Source organism: Anarhichas minor, unplaced genomic scaffold (assembly GCF_050575085.1).
Source record: "Anarhichas minor isolate MPS153535 unplaced genomic scaffold, ASM5057508v1 ptg000004l, whole genome shotgun sequence".
Taxonomy (NCBI): Eukaryota; Metazoa; Chordata; class Actinopteri; order Perciformes; family Anarhichadidae; genus Anarhichas; species Anarhichas minor.
Genome location: NW_027466450.1, coordinates 8,890,997 through 8,913,524, shown reverse-complemented (window position 1 = coordinate 8,913,524; position 22,528 = coordinate 8,890,997). Strand labels below are relative to the sequence as shown.

Here is a 22,528-nt window from a genome sequence, read left to right as displayed (position 1 = left end):
CTGTAGCAATCTGACTCATGATGCCAGAAAACAACACTTGAGAGCGTTGCAGTCCAAGTGGATTTTACCAAACGGACATTTCTTTTTGGGGGATATATTCTGCCGTTGCCTGAAAGTCATTTGACTACAGTTCCCATGGTAACTGAAGAGCCAATGGGGACTTTCACATCAAGCGAGTCTTTGACAGTTTGTCAAGCCGGAGGAAATGAATGAGTCAGCCTTTCATGAAGAGCTGAACAGGCTCACTAAATGGAGCCTTTTTCAATTCGCACACATCTGAGGAGCGTGCTCACACAAAACGATGCGAGTGGTTCAGATAGTCGTGAACGTGATCTCTGTCTCCTCCAGTCCCACAGCTGCTACGCCTGCTTTGTGACATTCATCTGCACAGGTCAGAGAGCCGTGCGTCGTTTTGGTTTTGGATTTGTTTCAGTCGATAACCTCTAGATTCTGGTTAGAAACACTGAGTGCAGACAGTAGGTAGTCCAAGGTAGAAAGATGTTATAGATCATTAGTTTTGAGATATAATATGGCTAATAACAAAGACTGGAATCACATTTGACTACTTTGTGTTTGAAATCGTACTTCGCAGACCTTGAATACAGTTTTGATTGTTTCATCTATATATTTGAACAGGTAATGCCAGACCGTTTTTTTTTCTTTGCCAACAAAAGTAAGCAAAACAAACTAAATCTGACACTCTGCGTGTGCATATTAGTCGCTATTTTGTGCCCGCACAGCTTTTCTCGCCTCTTGAATCTGAACAGTTTGATTCGTCTTAACCGTCTGCATAATCTCTGCGCTTTGACTTGATGCAGTACCTGCATGAGTCACAAAGTTAACAGAGGACACTGACCCAGATAAGGTGGCAATGAGTTTACTTACAACACTCTTCTGTCACATGTCGCACACTGTGACGGCACACTCATGTGTCAAAGGGAGGAGGATAGGGCAGAGAGAGAGAAGTGACTCGTGATATCTGTCTTATGATATCTCATCTCTTCTGAATGAAATATGTGTGATCATTTAGGAAATTCAGATCTCTAGCTTTATGTTTTTAACATCGTTGCTTGTCAAATCGGCGGTGTGCTGCGCTGTGCGGTTTTGTGTCACGAGGGTTAATAACAATGCACATGAGCCGACTCTGGCTTCACCACATCAGATTTGAATAGTGGAGGGAGAGCCTATTTGACTGGCTGTAGTGGTTCATGTTCATGATTATCACCTAGGTAGCTCCTTGTGTAACAGCGTGGTCAGCGTCACAGCGTCCACACTCATGTTGGGTCACATCTACAATTAACTATCGTCTGCTTTGCTAATCTGACCCCTGTCTCCTCCTGTCTCTCCCCATGTCTCCCCCTCTTTCCTCCTCTCTTCCCATGTCTCTTCCTCTCTCCCCATGTCTCCTCCTGTCTCCCCCTCTTTCCTCCTCTCTTCCCATGTCTCCTCTCACCCCCTCTCTTCCTCTCTCCTCCTGTCTTTTCCTCTCTCCCCATGTCTCCCCCTCTCTCCTCTCTCCCCATGTATCCTCCTGTCTCCTACTATCTCCCCATGTTTCCTCCTCTCTCCCCCTGTCCTTTGTCGTTTTCTATCTCCACCAGGCAGCCCAGGGGGGGGTCTCTGAGGAAGATGCTGGGCTCAGAGCGCGGTGTTGTCGAAGAATGGCTCTCAGAATTCAAGGTGAAAAGCTCTCCTCTCCTCTGTTGTCCATCACGACTCGTGTCAATGAAATGTTCTCCTCCAGGTCAAAACCACTCGCTGTGGGTGTAACAACTTTGATGAAAGAGAGTGTTGAGCGTTTGTGCATAGCACCTCTTCAGCATTTCAGTGGTTTGTAAATTGTTACTAATTTCAGTGCAGCACCCTGACTGACTCAGCCGGACACGTAATCAACGACAGTAAAGACTTATGTCTTTACTTACACGTCTATTTTTGATGGACTAGCTTGTGTCTCTGAAGCACAAAATCCACTTGTGAATGTATATAAATGCTGATATAGCTTGTTAACTCACTATGTATTTAATATATGTATATATACACTGTCATTTTAATATTTGAAGTAATCAGTATGAGATCTAAGGGAACGAGCTAAAAAGAAGGAATTGTTGTGTAGTGCAGCAGAGAGAAAAGAGGGAGTTTGATGAATAGTGAGGGAGATGGATTGGTATGACTCATTGTGTGAGTTGGTGTAGATCAGGCACATTGTGTTCTGTCCTCAAAATGACCAAACTTAGGCTCTTAGGAGAAGATATCTCAGCCTTCTGTCATCTGCAGACCAACACACAGTCTTGACCATTTAAAGAATTTCACCTCAGGATATTCTGAGCTTGTCGGATATCATCACGCTGACGTTCAGCTCCTTCAGAGACATTTTGTGATCCCTTTTCATCTGAGTTTTATCCAACTTCATGTCCGAGAATGTTTTTTAACACTACCTAAGAGAAAAGGCTTTTTTCATCAAGACGTTTTCACAGGTCAAAGCAGAAAAAAATGTCAATTACACAATTAATGACCGAATTAAGTTGAGCTGCTTCAGTTTCAGGGTCCTGGTGTTGTGTGTTTATTATGTAGGGAGAGGTGACACGGCTAATGATAATGGTGTAAGTTGCCCTGACTCAACAGCACCATACTGATGAGGGAGATGTCAATCATTCGCAGTTTGTACACGCCCACACGATCCTGAGAAGAAGTCTAATCCGGCTACATTAGTGAAAACACCCGAGTGCATTGGCTTTAAGTTGTAAAGGACCAGCTCTGAAATCTAAACGTCAACATTAATCCCTAGTAGGCCGTGTTTTATTTTGAAAACGATGTTTCCCATGCATATTATAAAGGTGACTATTTTGAGGGATGTAAGGGGAAATGATGCAGAGGTGTATGTGTCATAGCACTATTCTAAAGAAATGTAAAACAAAAAAAAGTCTGCAATTGCTCAGCAAACTTTTTTATTTTATTTTTATTTTTATATATTTTTTTTCAGTCCTTACCAGAAACCCAAATCCCCAGATATGCCGGCAGCCTCCATCTGAAGAAGTCCCTGGTGCCAGCTCTCTACAGAGTCATCCAGGACCCCAACAGTGAGGTGAGGGGTCACACAGAGAGTCCCGAGTACGGCTGTTTTTAGCTCTGTTGGCAGTGACTCACATGAAGTAGTCCTAGTTGGCAGTGAGCAAGAAACTGACACACAACTGTGTCTTCGAGCTACACATGCACACGAGTATGATGGACGGGTGCTTGATGCCAGCCACACTAACAGGGTGTTCTCTCTCTCCACACACACACACACACACACACACACACACAGACACACACAGCCCTCTGACAGACTGGAACATCTGCTGCCCATACTGAAAAGATACATGTATAATGAAAGATGCAAACACAGATGCATTATAAACACAGACTTAGTCACTAACACAGTTTATGTTAAGTGTGCTGCAACACAAGTATTGTCTCTTTAAAGGACCTAATGACACAATTCTTTAGCAAAGGCCTGAGGCACTCATTGAGACGGGACCCCCCCCCCCCCCCCCCCCCCTTCACTCTTCTATGGTCAATTTTGGGTGTCAAGGAACCAGTGATCTAAATTCCATTAATGTTGTCAATCTGGCTGCACAATCCCATTAATGGTTGGACAAGTGATCAGAGAAAGAGAGAGAGAGAGAGTGTGTGTGTGGGAGAGAGAGGGAGAGGTGGGGGGTGTGAGAGAGATAGAGAGTGTAAGAAAAAAGAGAGAGAGGTTGCAAAGTGTGCTTGACTGTTGCGTGCTCGGGTGTTTTTCTCTGGTGACATTGAGGGCCAAATGCCTTGCCAAGTTTATTAATGAGTTGCCGCTTATTTCAGGGTCAGCCACAGTCTATCACACACACACACACACACACACACACAGTCCACTTCTCTGACCCCTGAACAGTATAAACACATTGGCTCAGCTGCTGGCTCCTCTGAGAGTACATCTGACCAGACTTCCATTGTATTGATTTTTCCCCTCTGCTCCTGCGCATCTCCCTCTATTGACGAGCTGCAAAAACTTTCCCTCTGTCTGTCCCGGCGTATACAGTCAGGATAACGTTCATTCATGTTTTTAAATGAGAGCTTTGCAGCAAAGACGCCATCTTAGTGTGTTTCTCTATTCAGAAAGGTTTCCAGATTATATTCTATCACCACAGGCATATGTTCATGTTAATTTGATGAATATTGTATTTCCACTTGGCTCTCCCCCCCATCTATCCAGCTGATGGAGCCCGTCTGCCACCAGCTGTTCGAGCTGTACCGGAGCTCTGAAGACCGCCTGCGCCGCTTCACCCTGCAGTTCCTGCCTGAGCTGGTGTGGGTATATCTGCGCGTCACAGCCAGCAGGGATCGCCAGAGCAACGGGTGCATCGAGGCCCTCCTCCTGGGCATCTATAACCTGGTGGGTGTCTGTAGTGGCGCTTGAGGGGGGGGTAAAGACAAGACCTTATACAATATGTACATTTGGCTGTGCTTTTCTTTGAAACACATCTGATGACATTTGTTTCTACGATAGCTAGATGGACTCTGTGTCTGCACCAAAACGTTGATATGCAAATCCCTGGGTATGGTTTAGACCAAATACAGGTAGGACACTAGTGAGGCTGTACATCTGTTGACATTAAAGACGATCTACAGGGAAAAGCCCCGATAATGGAGAGACCCCGGATGGATTGCATCACCAGGAAACACCCTTGGGGAAATAGGCTAAGAGCTAGAGATATCAATAGAAAGAGCTCCATGTCAGCCAGCACCGCTAAAGGTATAACTATGCATAATTTATTCCTCTGTCTATACCACACGCACACACACACACACGCTGTACATGCTCATAGACCTCTCTCATTGATGACTGAACTCTGATAAACAGCTTTGCTCTCAGCAGATATTCAGAGATATACTGTTGGGCGGTGAAGGGCAGGACAAGGCCTGAACCGATCGTACACTCGGGGTGAATATAAAAGGATAAAAAGCCTTTTTGGTTCCACGTACCGAAAGGACGCTTGGACGGGTGGATGGATATGTTGTTGTTCATCTTTACTTACACAAAGCCAGGAAATACAAAATCTGACCACTTTTAATCAGCACATGTGGAAAAAGAATAGCAGTAAAAGCACATTTATCCATATTTAATGATAACTTTATACATGATATAGGATATAATTCCCCCAACATCCACGTCTCCCATAGATTATACAGATAAAAGTGTGGAACGTTACACACTCAAAGGAAACATGGAACATTGCCGTGCCTCTCAATCGGTTAACGAAGCCCGTTATGCTGTGAAAGCCATCGCCTCCATAACTCTCACACACCACTTGAATCCTCCTCAGCCGCACATAATTAGTTCACAGAGCAAAGTAGGAATAACGAGTGCTTTCTGCCAAACGAAGGATGCTGAACTCCACGTCTCTGTGATTGTAGTCGTCACTACTGGAAACGGCATTGTTTTTGGGACTCTCGTTTATGTATGACACTGCTTTTCTGTCTTGTTGGTTTTGCAGGAGATCGTGGACAAAGATGGCAACAGCAAGCTCCTCTCCTTCACAATCCCGTCTCTGTCCAAGCCATCGATATATCACGAGGTAGGGCTCTCGTCCGTGCTACCTGCCTCTCCTCTCTGTGTACTTAGTCGTCGTGGTCGCTTTGGCTGCTTCTCTCTGTCTTTGCCTTCTTCCCCCTGACTGTTGGAGCGTTATAGAGACTTGTATGACGTTTTTTTTTGGGAGGTGACATCTCCTCAGGAGGTCAATTTTCATTAACCTCACCTCCAGTGCGTGTCCATCTGTGCGTTTTATGATCTCAGTGTGTGTCTGACATCGGTTTTCCACACAGTTACGTCTGTCACTTTTTGTTTGTACAACCAAAAGCTTCCTTGTCCGCCTATCCTTCTCTATGACGGCCGGGTGCCTGTTTTTCAAGTGTTGCCATTTTGTTTTGAAGTTCCTCTCTGCCACAGTTTCTTTGAAAACTTTCAGCATAAAAAGTTTGGGCGGGCTAGGAATACATCCTTTACAGTTTGCACTTATACTCAAACTTTTCTCCTTCGTTCGATATATTTTGAAATGAGGTGACTTTAAACTTTTCGTTACTCACTCTGTCTCGGTGGGTTTGTGCAAACTCCCCAACTTCTGACCTGACTGCTAAAACAGGGCACAGTATTGACTATTGTGTTGAGCTGGAATTCATGAGGACATGCTGAACTAGGACTGTTTACTGAGGGCAGACAGAAGCACTGTGTTTTTCCTGCTACCCGAAGGGAACATAACCATGATCTTTTCCAATACCTGACAAACTGGGTTTGTTGCCTGAACCTAAGACATCGGACAGAACAGGCTTCTACTGTGTACACTATATTTTCATAAAGTGTGAAGGCCCTTAGCGGGAGCTAGTGTGAGTGTTGATGAGACTACAGCGTGTGCTGAGGGCGATTTATCGCTGTAATTACAAGCTTCAGAGGCTCTTTCCGCCACGCTGTGAGAATGAAGAACTCATAAAGGGGGGGGGGGGGGGCGTGAATCACAGCGAGCATCCTACAGACAGTAGTACGCTCCACACATCACAGCTCCTTATCCCCGGGCCTCCAGCATTAGCATACTCTCTCGCCTCTCTTTGTGAATTCATCCATCCTCACACGAGACAGAATATCAATTCAGTTTAGGGGGGGACTACTTTTTCTCTGCGCACCATGAGAATACAGCGGCCTTGTGATGTTTCCTCAGCTAGACGTAGATCAGTCATTGGTTCCTTTTTTCCAGTTGTTACTTCCTCTTTCTATTCATCCACGACAGAAGAAGAGATGATTTATGATTAATTTGCCATATCAACAAAGTTTGCTTGTCTGAATTGACTCAATGCATTACAGAAAATATAGCATGCTCTACATACCTGTTGCCTTTAATTATATAATAAAAATCGCAATAAAAAAGGCATGGAGAAGCAGAAGATTGCAGGTTTTATTAAATTAAAACCCCAAGAAATAGTAAGCCACGATTCTCATCTCATGATCAGCTCAGTGCTGCCTGGCTCAGTAAAGGCACCTCATGTTGATGTGTGAAAAGGTTAATGTTTGATTTCATTTAAATGTATTCTCTTCATCATGTTATGTCTGGTGAGGTGGCTCACCTGGACTATAAAACCCTGTAGGAAACCCTGACCTGTCAGTAAAGGTGTGCAGAAGCCTTCACAGAGAGAGGAGACTAGTAGTTGGAAGGAGCTAGTGCAGAAATTCTGAGCTTAATGTTGCGTGAAGGACTTTGTGGAACACACGGGGAAAATGCAAGACATAACTTTCAGTGGAGTTGTACAGTCAGCAATCTATCAACTAAAATTGGAAACAAATCCCACATTTAGAAGAAGTCAGGTGCTGCCAGCTAATCCAGTCCGAGTTTGGCAGAGGTCCAGTAGTAATATCATGCCACTGTAATAAAGTTTCCATTATTATTATTATTATTATTATTATTATTATTATTATTACCATTTCTCACAGTCTGACAGTTTACGAGCATGCAGGAAGCCACTCGGTGTTAGCTAGCTGCTAAGTATTAAATTAACCTTGGTTTCCTGTGTGTGTGTGTGTGCGCGCGTGCGTGTGTGTGTGCGTGTGTGTGTGTGTGTGTGTGTGTGTGTATGTAGCCTTCTAGCCTGGGGCCCATGGCATTGACAGAGGGGGCCCTCTGTCAACATGACCTGATCCGAGTGGTGTACAGCGGCCTCCACCCACAGAGAGAGACCTTCACGGCTCAGAACAGGTACCACTCCGACTCCACCAGCTGCTCACAGAGAAGCACTAATCTGAGACGCAGGAACGTCACAAAAAGAGATGAAATTGCAGCAGCTAAGAGACGTCGGGCTCAGTCCGTCGTACTGAATGACTTAGGGTGAAACCTTTTCTTGCTTTTTGGATACAGAGAAATGGCAGCGCTGAAGGCCTTTCAGCCTCAGCGAACATCATCATTCTCGTACTTATTTTACTTGTTGCTTTCACCTCGCATCTCATCCTTACGTGTTCCTTCCCCGTAAGATGAATAAGACCTTTTAAGATGATCAGAGCATAACCCTCGACGCTCATTCAGCCCCTGAAAGCTTTGTTGGCTCTCACATATTCTCTGCTTCTGTGGATGAGTGATAATCTTAGCATAGCAATGAAGCATGCTGGAGCCCTGCCTGAAACCCGCCGTTTGAAGTGACACCTGCGCAGAGACACAGCTCTTGACACTTCTGTGGTCCTCCTGCGCGTCTCTCCGGAGTCGCGTGGCCCTTGGCCGTGATGAACATACAGCGTCATAAATATGGCGAATGGATTTCAGCAGGGCCAGGCCTCCATAGATTATCTGGAAACCCATTTGTGTGCCGGGGCCCGAGATAGTGTTTATGAGAAGAAAGCCCGGAGCTCCCGAGAGGTGCCGGCTCACTCCGACTGATGATATATAACCAGGACGTTTACCTCCCCCAGCGCACGCTCGATTACGGCCCTTACACTCGAGGTCCTCCTCCTCCTGGCCGTCCACTATCAACACACACACACACACACACACACACACACACACACACTCTAAAACTAAATCTGTTCTTGCAGTTTTTCTACTCCATGTAGATTCATGACAGCTCATCAAATTTAAATAGAAATGGCCTATTATGGGTTTAAAAAGGTCACACTTATAATAAACAGTTGAATCAAATGGCTAAATATTGTACTAATCAGCTATAATATCACTCACTCTGCATTTGGCCTGACTCCACACCACTGACACGTGTGTGCTGAGAGTCCCGGGCTGATTGCTGCAGCGTAGTGAGCTCCGTGTGTGTCATCTACATTCAGTACAGCGGTTCACACTGAACAAAACTGCTTAGGCAAGGCGTTTGCTTAACAGCCTATTTTACAGCTCATAGTTCATAAAATGCTTCAGCAGCTCTACATAATGGTTTACAGCAAAGGTGTCACGGAAAGTGTTGGATAGAATGTTCGACAAAAATTGGGGTTTAGCTGAAGTTTCGCATGATATCGGTGCTTTCCCTTTAATTGACTTAATTAGACCTTTATAAGCGTCTGTATTACTGTGCTTGACTCGTACTTTTTTTTCCGGTTGCAGGTTTGAAGTGCTGTGTTTCCTCATGCTGTGCTACAACTCTGCTGTGGTGTACATGCCCCTGTCGTCCTATCAGTCGGTCTGCAGAATGAGCTCACGGTGAGCAAAACACATGTGAAAACTTGACTTATATCACCAACAGTTTTTGTCCTTTCTGTACCCAATTAGTGACCACCATCTCCTCTTCCTCCTCCATTATTTGCTCCACTGAATCGAGTGTCAAATCACCTCCCCTACCCTGTAGCCACGCACTGACCTCGATACGGACTGTGCAGGATGATTTGATGTATTTAGATTCCATTAGGGCTCAGTTGAAAGGCCAGATGAAAAAGCATCACTGCTGGATGCCTTGTCTGAGTCTGTCCGTCTGGAGAAACACCGAGATGCCCTGGAGCTAAGAGAAAGGATCAATGTGGAATTCACAGCATGAGGCTCTGTAGCAGAGCCGCCGCCCGGTGATTGTTCCGCCGCAGACTGTTCAGGATATGAAGACTTCCCTACTGTGCCCGAGCAGTCGGACGACGCCTGAGGCGAGCTCTGTCTAGACAGACGGCACACTGTGACTGTGAAGCTCTCGGCGCACAATGCTCAGTGTTTTGGGTTCAGCCTCGCTGTGTAGACTCCGAACACCCCGTCATCGAACCTTGCCTCACCTCTACAAGTGTACATTTAGCTCCTCTTGCTCACTGTTTTATGTGTTTGCTGTGTAGCTTACTCTGGAAGTGACTGGTGTTTATTCCTCATCATGTGATTGGTGCTACCTCTCTTTGCTGTATGACTTTGCTCACCTTACTTACGTGACTGTGTGTGTGTGTTTCCTCCTCAGGCTGTGTGTATGTGGCTTCCCCCGACAGCAGCAGAAGCTCTGGAGGGAACCGTGCAACCGCGTGCTGCTGGACCCCGAGTTCATGGTGCAGATGCTGACTGCCGTTTATCACGCCATGTGAGTATTGTGTTTGGGACCACCTGATGGATAAAAGTCCAATATTCCCGCTCTGTTATATCTGCTTATTAACTCGTGAGGGAGATAGCTGTCTCTTTTAGCTGCTAAATGTTCCACTATGTTCACCAGCTGCCCGCTGAAGCCAAAATCGGAGTCGGTTGTATTTTATCAGGTTTAAATATAATGTAAAGTTGCAGCTGGACAGCTTAACAATGGGCTGAAGATGCTATCAATCTCTGTTCAGCCGAGCTGCAGATTCTAGTGATAATTCTCTGCAGGTTCATCACTTCAAGCGACCCCTTTCAAATTGTCACATTCTTTTCACATTGTCATTTGATACATTGTTATCAAAAAGACAATCAATTATAACCGCTTTAAGTGCCTTTCCTCCATGTCCTTACACATCACCACTCTCGATTGGAAGATCATTGAATAGCACATCCTTAGGAGGAAGATCATCTTGTGTTTGCTGCTATACCTTCACAGATATCTTCATGTACGTGATGAGTTCTAGGGCGGCCCCCTCTTAGACGCATCAGCCGTTTTGGTCAATTTAGTCAATTAGTCTTTTTTTTTTTTTTTTTTTTTTTTTTGAGTCTCTCTTCTAGTTTGCTGCCATCTACTGCAGAAAGTCTCCCAACAACGAATGCTAGCACTCTACCGAGGACAGAAGCTCCTCACTGTACAGACTGATTACATCAGCAGTGCGTTGTGTTTCATCCACTGCGAGGACTGTCGTTGCAAAGCTGATTACGTCTCCTCGATGATAGCTCGTCCTCGTAGATGGATCCCCCTGATATGGCAGTGACTGTTGAGGATGTTGTAGCAAGGAGAGGGAGGCGGAGAACGAGTATGCATTCTGCCTCCCCCCCCCCCCCCCCCCCCCCTATGAGGGTACACGGCAGCAATCTGGAGATCGGAGCGGTCAGTGCCGCTGTAAGACTAATAACCTTTTTAGTAATCCGGACCGTGGGTCACCTCAGTGCCAGCCTGAGCTCTCACGGTCACCCTTAGCCCGAGCAGGCGCACATGGAGGGCAGATAAACCACGAATCCACAGCTCCACACATGCAGAGGGACCGGGGCACTCGTCAAGGATACTCCGGGATTTAGGTTAATATGTCTGCTAATGCTACAGCGCAGTAATACCACATGGAGAGAGAGAGAGAGAGGGAGGGAGAGGGAGGGAGAGGGAAAGCCGATCAGGTTTGAAATGTATTCTGGACCCATTTTCCAGCCCTCACAACATCAGAGAGTCTTTTTATTTATTTTTACCTGCCCATTCATTCCATCTTTTTCATCTCGAGTCTAAAGGGAAACTCGTGCATTTGTCCACATCAAAGAAAGTTCAGTCGTGCAGATTTTTTCTTTTTTACATTTTTAAATTTGTATTGTATTTATTTCTGCTTGCTGTTCCTTTAATCACTGTTGACTGATGACGAGGTTGTGACACCTTATGCAAAGCTAAAGACATCCCTCTAGCAGAGTGCCAGCGTATGAACACAAAGATTTACCTATAAACGCACTTACGTTCATCCTATTCACACTATTTGCATATCATTAGAACTCATGGACTTAACACAAATTAGCTGTTTTGTAAGAAAAAAGGTTTAGTTCAGCTTAAACAGATATAATGTGACAGTGAGGTATAACCACTCTTGACTGGACCTCTTCTCCTTCCCTCCCTCACTGAAGCTGCAGACATGACTAAATAACTAATAATAGTTCACAGGGATGTGACTCAGACATCAAGGCATCTTGTCAGACGCTCCTGTTTCCTTAAATAAGCTCACAACATGCCATTGTTTAACGTAGGTGTGCACGCGTTTGTGTCTTGTGATGTGTAGCTACAATGGAGAGTGGCAGATGGGACAGGAAGCTCTCGAGGACCTTCTGTACCGAGCCCAGCTGGAGCTCTACTCCCAGCCTCTCTTGGTAAGATGCCGATGGCTAAATCGGGCTCCGGGTTCCGACTTCAAATGTCTTAACGCCATCCTGCTTTTTATCACGTTTAACTGCTTATCGAGCCCGCATCCGTGCATGTGTCCTCTCCAGCTGGCGAACGCCATGAAGAACTCGCTGCCGGACAGCGCTCCAGATGAGCCGCGGGGGCGCAAAGTGCTCCAGGTGGAGGTGACGCCCACCATCAGCCGCATCTCCATCTCAGCCATCACTACTGCCTCCATACGACGCCACCGCTGGAAGAGAGAGGGTAAGGCTGCAGCGGCAAGACCCGCCATCATGAACCAGGCCTCAGTGCAGGAGAGATCACAGTAGATCCATCACAATACTTTTTTTATGTTATGTTATTCAGTTATGATTTAAGCTGTGAACTTACAAACTTTTTTTCCGATCAGTGAAATGCCACAAGAGGGAACTATTTGATGAGAGAACTACTTTTCTGCCATTTGTCCTTAGCAGTGAGAAGGAACCCTGTTTCTGCGTAAACCACCATTAGCATCGTCCAAATGCTGTTTCATGTCGGTTATTGTATGTTGTTGTAGTCTCTGTGTTGCGGTGCTTCTGCCACTCACTGCTCCTTATGGCTCTTTATGTACTCGTCTTGTCTCTCAAGTGTGTGTGCTGATCTTTGTATCACCAGTAAACCGTTACGGTTCGTAGTTTATGAGAAACCCACGACAAAATGGTGCCGGTAGATTCTACCGACTAGCGATAAATGGCGGCAGTTCATTTTTAAAATATCTTTGTGTTCCTTTTTCTTCTATATCTACAAGTGAATTTACAAACAGCTGTTAGGCCTGCTGTGCCCCATGATGAGGCCCACATCTGTTGAGGCTCGCTGCCACTAAAGAAACCATCTGTGTTGTTGACTCCCAGATTGTTTTGACTACTCAACCGCAGGAGAGTTGACCCTCATCGTCAATCCTCCTAGCCTCGCCCAGCACCACCACCACCGCCGCCACCACTACCCTCCCTGGGACCCCACAGCCAAAGAGGAGAGAGAAGGGCGGCCTCACAGCCACCGCAGCAGCAGCATCAGCATCATTCCCCCCATCACATTTGAGGGTAGGGGACAGGGGCTCAGAGCAGAGAGGGTCTCAGGAGGAGGTGCCCCTTCCATCTGTATCCTCCCAACCCTCCTCCCTCCCCCTCCCTCCCCCTCCCTCTCCTCCTACACTCGAGGGCGTTAACTCTGCCGTTCCCATTTTGGCCGCCTCTTCACTTCCCCAGAGTATACTAACTCATCCAGTCCTTAAGACCCTCAGCCAACAACTCCTTTTTAACCTCCAGACCACTACTAGTTTTCGTCTCATCCAAGAAAGGAAGAGTCGCCTATTCTGGGTTTGAAGGAAGTGCGGTTAGTGTGCATGGGCCTGTCATCATGTCATGTATCCTCTCTCTCCTTCCTCCTCATGCCTCCAACGTATTTTAGACTGCTGCCCTTGTCACTCACTGAGCATGTCACGTGCCCAGCCTGCAACTTGACCTTTTACTCCAGGCTTTCTCCGTTTTATAGATTTATTTTCTCTATAGTTTTAACTGCCATCTTGTTTCTGCTGTGCTCCTCGCGGTGTTTTGACAGCACCACAATGTTTTGGGGTCACTCAGGCCAGCAGCAACCATCTGCTGCCGCCATTCTGCAGGAAGAGGCCTTCCATTTTGCTTTTTCAGTCCAGCAGCTTTTTTTTTTTTTTTATTGTATGCAAATGTTGTGTTATGCACCGCTCCTTTTCCTTCCGCTCAGTGAGTGGGAACGAGCCCTTCATCATGCATGTGCACGCTACAGCAAGCTTCTGAAAATGTCAGCTACAACAGGAAAACCCCGGAACACTAACCAAGTGAGCAGAGTACGGTCACGGTTTACAAATCCAATACTTCGAACTGCAAAGCCTACTAGTCATACGGCCCATTTTGTCTCGTTTAGTGTGTGTTTCCGTATCCATGTGTGGTCGCTCCATGTTTTTTATATTTTGAAACGTCATCGAGATCCTTTTGTCATGACTGAAGATCGGCTCATTTCCTGGTTTTGCGGTCGGCTCCCATCGTCATGGTCTTGAATGGAACTCGGTGCGGCTGGTGAAATAATCCCTAAAGTAGTTTCATTACATAGAAATCTGCAACCCAGTTAAGAGGGAGCTGTGATTGTTTTAAATATGATCGATCACTGTCTGTGTTTAACTACTGGACATTCTGTTACAGAAAGAATTACTGATCACATGTCCTTAAGTTTGAGGCTGCATTGCAGTGATATTGAAAGTGACCGTACTGATGACTTTGCATATTTAATCCTGTTTACTACAACTATTTTTCCACAGTATACGATACATTTTGTAGCCACGACCAGAAACCAACAGCAAGCATATACTGTAAGTTAGTCGCTCAAATACGCAAATTGTAGTCAAAAGGCTAAAACGTGCAAAAACACAGTTCTGGTTCTTTAACTGCAGAGCTTTGAAGAACTTTGAGCTCTTCAGGTTGACTTGGAGACCGGCCCGTTTAGTCTTGTGGGCTGTCAGCTCTCACTGGACGAGGCGTACGGACTCGCCTCAGTGCTCTCCACAGATTGGCTGACCGCCGGGCCGGTGCTGCAGGAGGGCATGCGTCTTCTCCTCATGTTATGTGCATGTCAGTCCGGACCTTTTTTCTTCTCGGTTTCTCCATTTCTTTGCCGGCGCTGCCTGCGGTTCCCCGTCGTCCACCTTTTTGCTTGTCCCAACGATGCATGACGGAGACAGACGGCCGGTCCTCTGTCTCTCCTGTCTAACAGGCTTCAGCCTGCATACTGTGTGTCAATAACATGCTTTTTTTCTAACTCAATTTATCATCTCTTTTTTTCCCCTTTCAGCCTTCCAACAATGATGGATTGTTAAATGTTTATCCGTTTAGATGTCTTCATGTCAATGTTGTGCTTGTTCTATCACATTATCAGGAAGTAATGGAATCAAATATATATTGAATGCGACACCTTTTGCTAGACGAGCTCTGCTCTCTTGCCCGGCAGGTTATTGAACTCTCACTTTTCCTAAACAAACAACGAGTCACATTTTAGGTCACTGTGTACCGTATTGAGTTGTTCTGTTTGGTGCATAATGAGTGTGCTAATGAAGCAGCGTGGTCTGTTGATTAGTGTGTGGCTTGCTAGAAGGCTATTCATTCAGTCTGCTAATGTAAAATGCATTATTTATAAACTCTCTAAACATTGTAATAGTTTGTTGCAGGCCTGCTCACATCATAATAAACAAGAAGCCTTTTATCTGGATTAAGATGACAGTTTGTCTAGATTCTTAACTGTTAATAGTCATTTTGGAAGTTGTTTTCAGACGCTGTGTCAAGATTTTCTTTAAAAAAATGAGTATTGGGGTTAAAAGTTCTGTTTATGGTCAGATTTGACTTACATATGTCGACATAACCTCGGTCGTTGTCTTCCTCGCTCACTTTTCCTTTTTGTCTATCATGCTTTCTTTCTGTCTCTGTCCGTTCCTGTTCAGATGCTGACGGGATGAGCGGCGGGGAAGACTCCTTCAACGTCAACGACCCAGACGAGGGTTTCTCCTCCGGGGCGTCCAACAGCAGCCAGCCCGGCGGCACCAAGGTGGGCGGCAGCATGGGGCCGAGGGGCGGCAGCCTGGGGCCGAGGGGCGGCAGCCTGGGGCCGAGGGGCGGCAGCCTGAACAACAACAGCAGCAGCAGCATCAAGAGAGCCATCGCCGCCCGGCTGTCTCGAGAGAAGGACCGGGAGAGGGAGGCGGAAAAACAGGCAGATTCGTCCGCGGATCACCAGGCCGCCGTGAGGAGGCGCCACCAGAAGCAGCCGTCGCCTCCAGCCAGCATCAACTTGGAGGCCATCCACCTGAGCCCCATAAAGAAGCGCCTGAGCTTCCCTGTGGTGCCCACGCTGGTGCGGACTGGCAGCACCTCCTCCAGCAAGTCCTTTGACTGCATGAATTTCAACCTGAACGGAGCCGATGAGAAGGAGGAGAAGGAGAAGGAGAAGGAGGCGGAGGCGGAGGCGGCGCGGGAGGACAAGGAAGGAGGACTCCCAGCAGGCGGCTCCCACCACCACTCCACTGTCAGCCTGCAGGAGGAGCACCTCATCAGGCCGGAGAACGCCCAGGACATCCTGTCTCCTGGAGCTCCGCTCACCAAGCAGTCCCGTTCCCCCAGTTTCAACATGCAGATCATATCACAGGTCTAACGTGCAGGGCATGACACACACAATACCTGTTCATAACACTCACACACAGAGAGAGAGGTGTGTGTGTGTGTGTGTGTGTGTGTGTGTGTGTGTGTGTGTGTGTGTGTGTGTGTGTGTGTGTGTGTGTGTGTGTGTGTGTGTGTGTGTGTGTGTGTGTGTGTGTGTGTGTGTGTGTGTGTGTGTGTGTGTGTGTGTGTGTGTGTGTGTGTGTGTGTGTGTTCAAGAGTTGTCTCCACCCTTTCAACACCTATTAAATTGTGACCTGCAGTCGTTGCTGGTGGGTTTTAGCGTGACTGAAAATGCAACAAGAGAAAAGTAGTAAAAGATGGCCATTGCTGAAAACTACAGTCCTCATGTCTGACCAAGCTGAGCATTCCACATAGAAACTCACCTCAAAGAGGAGGAAATGTAGAGAGAGAGAGAGAGCTGTAGGGGACATAAATGACATTTCAGAGTTTTTGAGTTCCTGACTGAATCAGTCAGAAATGAATCAGCAATAACACTTAATTATTGATTATTGCTCTTTCTCTTCATTCCTTCCCCTTTCATTCCCGGGCTCACGTGCAATCGATCTCGCTGATTACCTTCCTTGTTAATTGTTTTTTTTTTTTTATTCGGCATAAATGGTTTTGATGAATAAAACTCCTTTCAATGTTTTTTTTTTTATATCACAATCCAAAGAAAGTAACATTTGTTTTCCTTCACTTGTTTGGCAGAAATCAGTCGGACCAAAGTGATTCTCTAGTTTTCAGCCCATGACCCTGATTTGATCTGTAAAATCTGACTTTTAAGATTGTTTGTAAAACCAAACTGTTGATGGTTAAGGTTTGTCTGACCCCGAGCTTTCAGCTGGACAAACCTGAAGAAGTCACCACTATTTAGCTACAAGAGGAACGCGTTCGTCTTGTGACTTGATTTACTATCTGAAGGTGAATCTTTGGGGAAGAACTGGATTAAAACGTTGTAGACGCTGCAGGTTTGGGTCTGAAGCTAAAAGGCAATGACTGTATTTTATATTGGATTGTTATTGTGGTTCAAACCATTCAATGGGCCCTTCCATCTGAAAGCACTTGTGGGTGTGTTTGGCTCTGGGTGACGTACTGCCCTCCGCAGGCGTGCACGAGTCACTGCGCATCGTCTCACGTCCTGTGCTCTGATTGGACCCTCATGAAACATTTTGTTCTACCTCATCGTGTGTTCACCCTGCCACTCGGACACTTGTCTCCCAATCAGACGCAGGATTTAAAGACTCCCGTTAGGTTTGAAACTGGAGTGCTTTGGGTGGGGGGTGGGGGGTGGGGGGTTAAATAGTGGGGACCAAACCGGTTTCACACTAGAACTGTGATGACGCTGTCAAACCCGTTCATGTGAAGAGTCGTGGCTGAATTATCTCTGCCTCGCATTTCAGTTCAATCGCAGCAAACAAGAACACGACTGTCAATTTTCAAACACCCACATCGGGATAAACCTGATCATTTGAATTCCCTAGAAATGTCCGGCTTATATTTTCTTTTTTTTATGTAATGAATTTTTGAAGTGCAATTTTTTTTTTTTTTTCTTTAATGCTCATATGCATGGAGTTTGAATCTCTGCTGTTAAATGCCTGCATCTGCTAACAGTGCTAGCTTAGCCTTCTGTAGTGCTCCCTGCCCAGGCCCAGTGAAGTGAACACGCCGTGCTTGTCTGCATGTTTTAGTGCCCTGCAAAGCACAGCTGTTACAGATGTGTGAAACAGCCAGCGAGCCAAACCCGAGTCTCATCCTCGTCTTTTGCCAGATGTGCCAATACACATCCTCTAAGGACATTGTGTTTTTGCTTGGGTGTCTTAAGTTGAAATGCCTATTTTCTTTCTGTTTACTGCTCTTATTTCAGAGTTAGGGGACAAAACAAGGGATGTTTGGACGTACGGCTCAACGTGCCCTTAGATGCAGCTTCACCTTTTTTGCCATGAATTCGTTAATCACAGGTGTGTGTGAGTGAGTGTGTGTGTGTGACACACGCACTCACAGTTTGCTGTTCACACGTAGAAGCAGTATATAATGCGTCCGTGTACTGTAGATGTCCGTCGTCGTATTGCATTTCCCGTGTCTTGCTCACGTGCTTGTTTTAACAATGAGAATGAATGATTGATGTATATATAAAATCCCACACAATCACGCTCCTGCTGTGCCGGAACCCTTCACGGCTGCTGCTCCTGGTCCTGAGTGAGTCCTGTGTGCGCTTTAGCCTTAAACATTTCAGACCTAAAAGGCCTCGGCTCTTTGGACTCGCATGCTCCTCCTCCCCCTGCTGGACTGCACTGTGGAGGGAGAAGAGAGGAGTGCAGCTCCAGTTCACACTCGCCTGGTCCGTCTGCTGTGTCGCTCACAACGAGCCGTGTTTTCCCATTTGCTGTATTTTTGCCGTGAGTTGAGTGTCAACTCTTTTGCTGTTTTTGGTGACGTGTTCATGTCATTGATGCGAGTGCCCCTGACCGAGGTTACCAGCAGTCATGTTGGTACTGTATGTGGACTTAGAGTAACGGATAGACGATTACTCCTCAGTGTCTGGTGTTATTTCATGTGATCAGGGCGGGAAATGAACACCAGCCAGTAAATGTTGATGAAAAACTTGACTGTGGCTGGAAATATGTATCTGCTATTCATTTTAGTAGACCAACAGGCCCAGAACTCCACATAAGGTCCACTCGCATTTCAAAAAAAGTCTCAATTAGGGAGTAAAAGGTTCAGCCTGTCGCTGGTGGACATTTCCTGTCCTGCATGTGATAACTGTGGGCTTTGTTTTATGCACTTTAATCCACCCACCTCTCTCCTCAAGATAGTTATTGAAATTATATATATATACATATATATATATATATATGTGTGTGTGTGTGTGTGTGTGTGTGCAAATGTGTATACAATCAATGCAGGGTTTTTAGTCTCTTTAAAGTAGTACTTCTATGTGATGTCACATCCAACACAATGATATTTTTGTTAAAGCCTAAGGGTACACACAGCTATTTATTATTTTTTTCTTTTCAAAACCAAAAACAACAAATGTTACGGGGGTCCGGAAGGTCTCAGGAGTTTATCAAAAAGCCACATTTTTTAAAATGGCAGCACCAAATTTTCTGTTCTTAAAGTCAGAATTGATTCTATGCAACATGTTTTTCCCCCTTTTTATTTTTTAAATTTTCTTTGGTGTTACCAGCTCTTATTGATCCGTGTCGGGTGGGACGGGGCAGATGCATTTAAGCTGATTTTGTTTTTTTAAAGTGCAAGTCCTCAACAGCGGCTCTGTTTCGACACCCTGTTGAGGTGCTGCAGAGCTCCAGGACCGCTCATGTGGACCATCCCTCTGTCATTCGACTGCCCTCACAAAGAGACGCACACCGGGACTGTTGGTGCATGTCGAGCCCTCCTGTCAGTCCGCTGCTCTGTGGCTAAAAGACATTAGTTGGTGTATGAAACATAAACAGATTATCAACGATGAATCTAATCGAGTCGCTTTCGAGGTGAAGCCGCCGGACGATGTGATGACACTGTACTATTGATGTTGTATAAATGGAGAGAAAGACTTATTTTAAATCTTGTAAATAGAAAATGTACAAAGGTGAAAGCAAGATAAATATAAAAACTGCAGATCAGTCTGAGATGTAGAGAGAAATTAATCTGTATATTGTTGAATAAATATTGTGCCGTAAGGGATACGAGTGTCTGTCTGCTTCTTATATAAAAGTGGTTTTATATAATAATATCCACAGCACACTTTAGTTTTACTACTACTGATACATTTTGGATACGTCACAGAGTAAATGTTTTACTAGGTGAATTTTAAAGGGTTGAGACTAATATTTAGCCTTTGAATTTTATTGCACAATTTGATATATCCTGAAAAAATAGTTCCTATAGCAGCTGACGATGCAAGTTGAAATATAATAATGTTCATTTTTTTTTTCTATTTTTATCTTATAATTTATAACCAATAGCCATCCCATTCACAGCCAGTTAGCTCGAATAAAAAAGTGAACCAAGAATTCAACATATCGTCTTGTTCCAGCTTCTCAAATATGATTTGCTTCTTTGTCTACTGAAATATTAAACTGACATTTCACAGGACCAAACAATTAATCAGTAGAATAACCCACATATTCATTATTAATGAAAATAATAGTTAATTACAACCCGCGTTATATTATTGATATATCTGATAATAGAATAAGTGACAACAAGAAGCATGGAATTCATATTTGATGTAAAATATTTTTTACTTAAGCTTATGTAAATTGAGCTTATATTTTGGTCAAACATTTATTTTGTTGAATTTTGCCTTAAATATATTTATTAATTGTCTTATTTCAATGTGTTGCTGTTTGCCACACTAACTAACATGTGTTGCAGTAATAATATACAATCAGCTGGTCCCTAGCGTGTGATTGGATCTGTGATCAGTCGGGATGTGCTGACACCTAGTGGTGGTAATTCAGAACAACAGTCGATATGCACATAAATCAGTTCAAACACTTCCTAATAACAAAAATAATTCAGTGATTGATCCCTTCATCCAAAATGTACTTCAACTGAGGTTTACTTTGTGTTTAGTATTCAAAAAAAGTCACTTGATTTAATAATTTCCATGATTACAGAGATTTTAATTTCCTTCTCATTGTTGTGCTTTTCCACATGAATAAAAGCAAATTAGCTTAATTATTATGTATTTACTGCTAAACTAACATAGTGCACCAATGTGCTAACTGCTAACATGCTTTAACCATGTTCTCCTTGTTAGCTTAGCGTGTTAGCATGCTGACATTAGCTAATTAGCACTAAACTCAACCAAGATTGCATCTATTAAACAGTGTTGCGAGGTTGCTTTGTTAACTACTGTTTCCAAGTTCGGGAATCAACTTTTAATCTCATCTTCACAATAGGTTCTTAAATGTTTCCAACAACTCTTACTGGTCATTACTAAAATCAGGTAGTTGTCATAACTGCTAACTTAATTTAGCCTAATAACAAAACAGATAAACACTCATCACTCATTGTACTGACTGAACAGTACTGTGGACCAGACTCGAGCACCGTTTCTATTAAACTCACAAACTGTGATATATTTAATGAATGACAACCATAAACACAAGTAATACAACGGCTACCAAGAGCCAATCAGAACTCCTTTGAGTAACAAGATCCCTAAATAGTTGAATGCTCTGGAGATGTCACCTGGCAACACAGGCTGTAACACATGAAAGACCAGAGCAGACTTCATGGTTCATCCAAGTGAACGGAGGATCTGAAGGCAATAAACAGGGTAATGTAAACTATGATACATTTTGTATTTTGGTTGTTGTTTTTACTAATGTTTGAAAGTGAGTGACCTTCCTTTCCTTCCAACCGGGGTCTGAAAACACCGACTGAAATGCATGAAGGTATGTGTGTGACAAGCTCAGTTTTTTAAAATATATATGACAATCATTTGGTGGTAATGTGAGGCCTGACTGGACGGCTTATCTTGATGGGAGGAGGTTAATATTGTGTTGAGAGGGTGGAGCCATTTAACAGGGCAACATTTTGAGATCTCAAAGGATTTAGTGCCTCTGCAGGATCTGATGACTGAATCAAAGGGTTACTGTGGACTTTAAATATTTGGTATTGCAGGTAAAGGTCGTTAAAGTTGAGAGTTTCCTGCCATTCCAGGGGCCTCGGTAGAGGAAGTTGAGGTAATGCAGAACAGGTCACATGTCAGCAAGATAAAGAAATATATGAGAGAATACTGAAGTTCCAGGCTCTGCAGGTTTCACAGATTAAAAGTCCATGACTGACTAGATGCACTTGTCCCTTCAGACTTCCTCCACATGAAGCACTTCTTCCAAGCAGGTGGTTTTAACTGGACATCGTTTATTCTTACTTCCTCAGAAATGCTGCCTAAATTAGAGAATAAGGTTCACCCGCAGCAAACGGTCGAGGGGCTGCGGCAGAACAGACATGAACTTAATCATGTGGTTACTTGTTTCCAGAAGGTGAGTGTTTTCCTGTCTCATTAATGTACTTCAAACAGTGTGACACGTAAATACTAAAAGTCCTGCATTTACAATTTAAGTTAAGTTGAAGTACAGACGTTTAGTTTTTTTACCATACTATATACTGTGTTCTACTTATTATAGAGAATGTCCCCTGTCAGTATTATGTTATCTTATTATTGGATCATCATCATTATTTATGCATTCATATGTAGGCTCAGCAGAAGTCACTGTTGCAGTTAAATAAATGAGTTATAAATGTACAATATAACCTGTTAAAATGTAAAGTATACCTCAAAAGTCCACTTAATTACAGTACTTGAGTAA

At 44.5% G+C, this 22,528-nt stretch overlaps 1 protein-coding gene across 3 annotated transcripts in view; it reads left to right on the top strand.

Moving 5' to 3' along the window:
- The window catches only part of LOC142968707 (hyccin 2), a 30,529-nt gene extending 10,640 nt beyond the window's left edge, over positions 1-19,889 (top strand). For 2 of the 3 annotated variants that reach the window (XM_076108691.1, XM_076108699.1), the window contains exons 3-13: positions 1,602-1,680; positions 2,981-3,082; positions 4,235-4,414; positions 5,517-5,597; positions 7,648-7,763; positions 9,105-9,200; positions 9,928-10,044; positions 11,891-11,978; positions 12,099-12,255; positions 12,882-13,070; positions 15,494-19,889. In XM_076108691.1, the coding sequence (XP_075964806.1) occupies positions 1,630-1,680; positions 2,981-3,082; positions 4,235-4,414; positions 5,517-5,597; positions 7,648-7,763; positions 9,105-9,200; positions 9,928-10,044; positions 11,891-11,978; positions 12,099-12,255; positions 12,882-13,070; positions 15,494-16,200 (1,884 nt within the window). In that variant the 5' untranslated portion in view covers positions 1,602-1,629 and the 3' untranslated portion in view covers positions 16,201-19,889. The remainder of the gene's footprint in view (positions 1-1,601; positions 1,681-2,980; positions 3,083-4,234; positions 4,415-5,516; positions 5,598-7,647; positions 7,764-9,104; positions 9,201-9,927; positions 10,045-11,890; positions 11,979-12,098; positions 12,256-12,881; positions 13,071-15,493) is intronic. The other variant, XM_076108708.1, reaches the window with a different exon arrangement.
- The last annotated feature ends 2,639 nt before the right edge of the window (positions 19,890-22,528 follow it).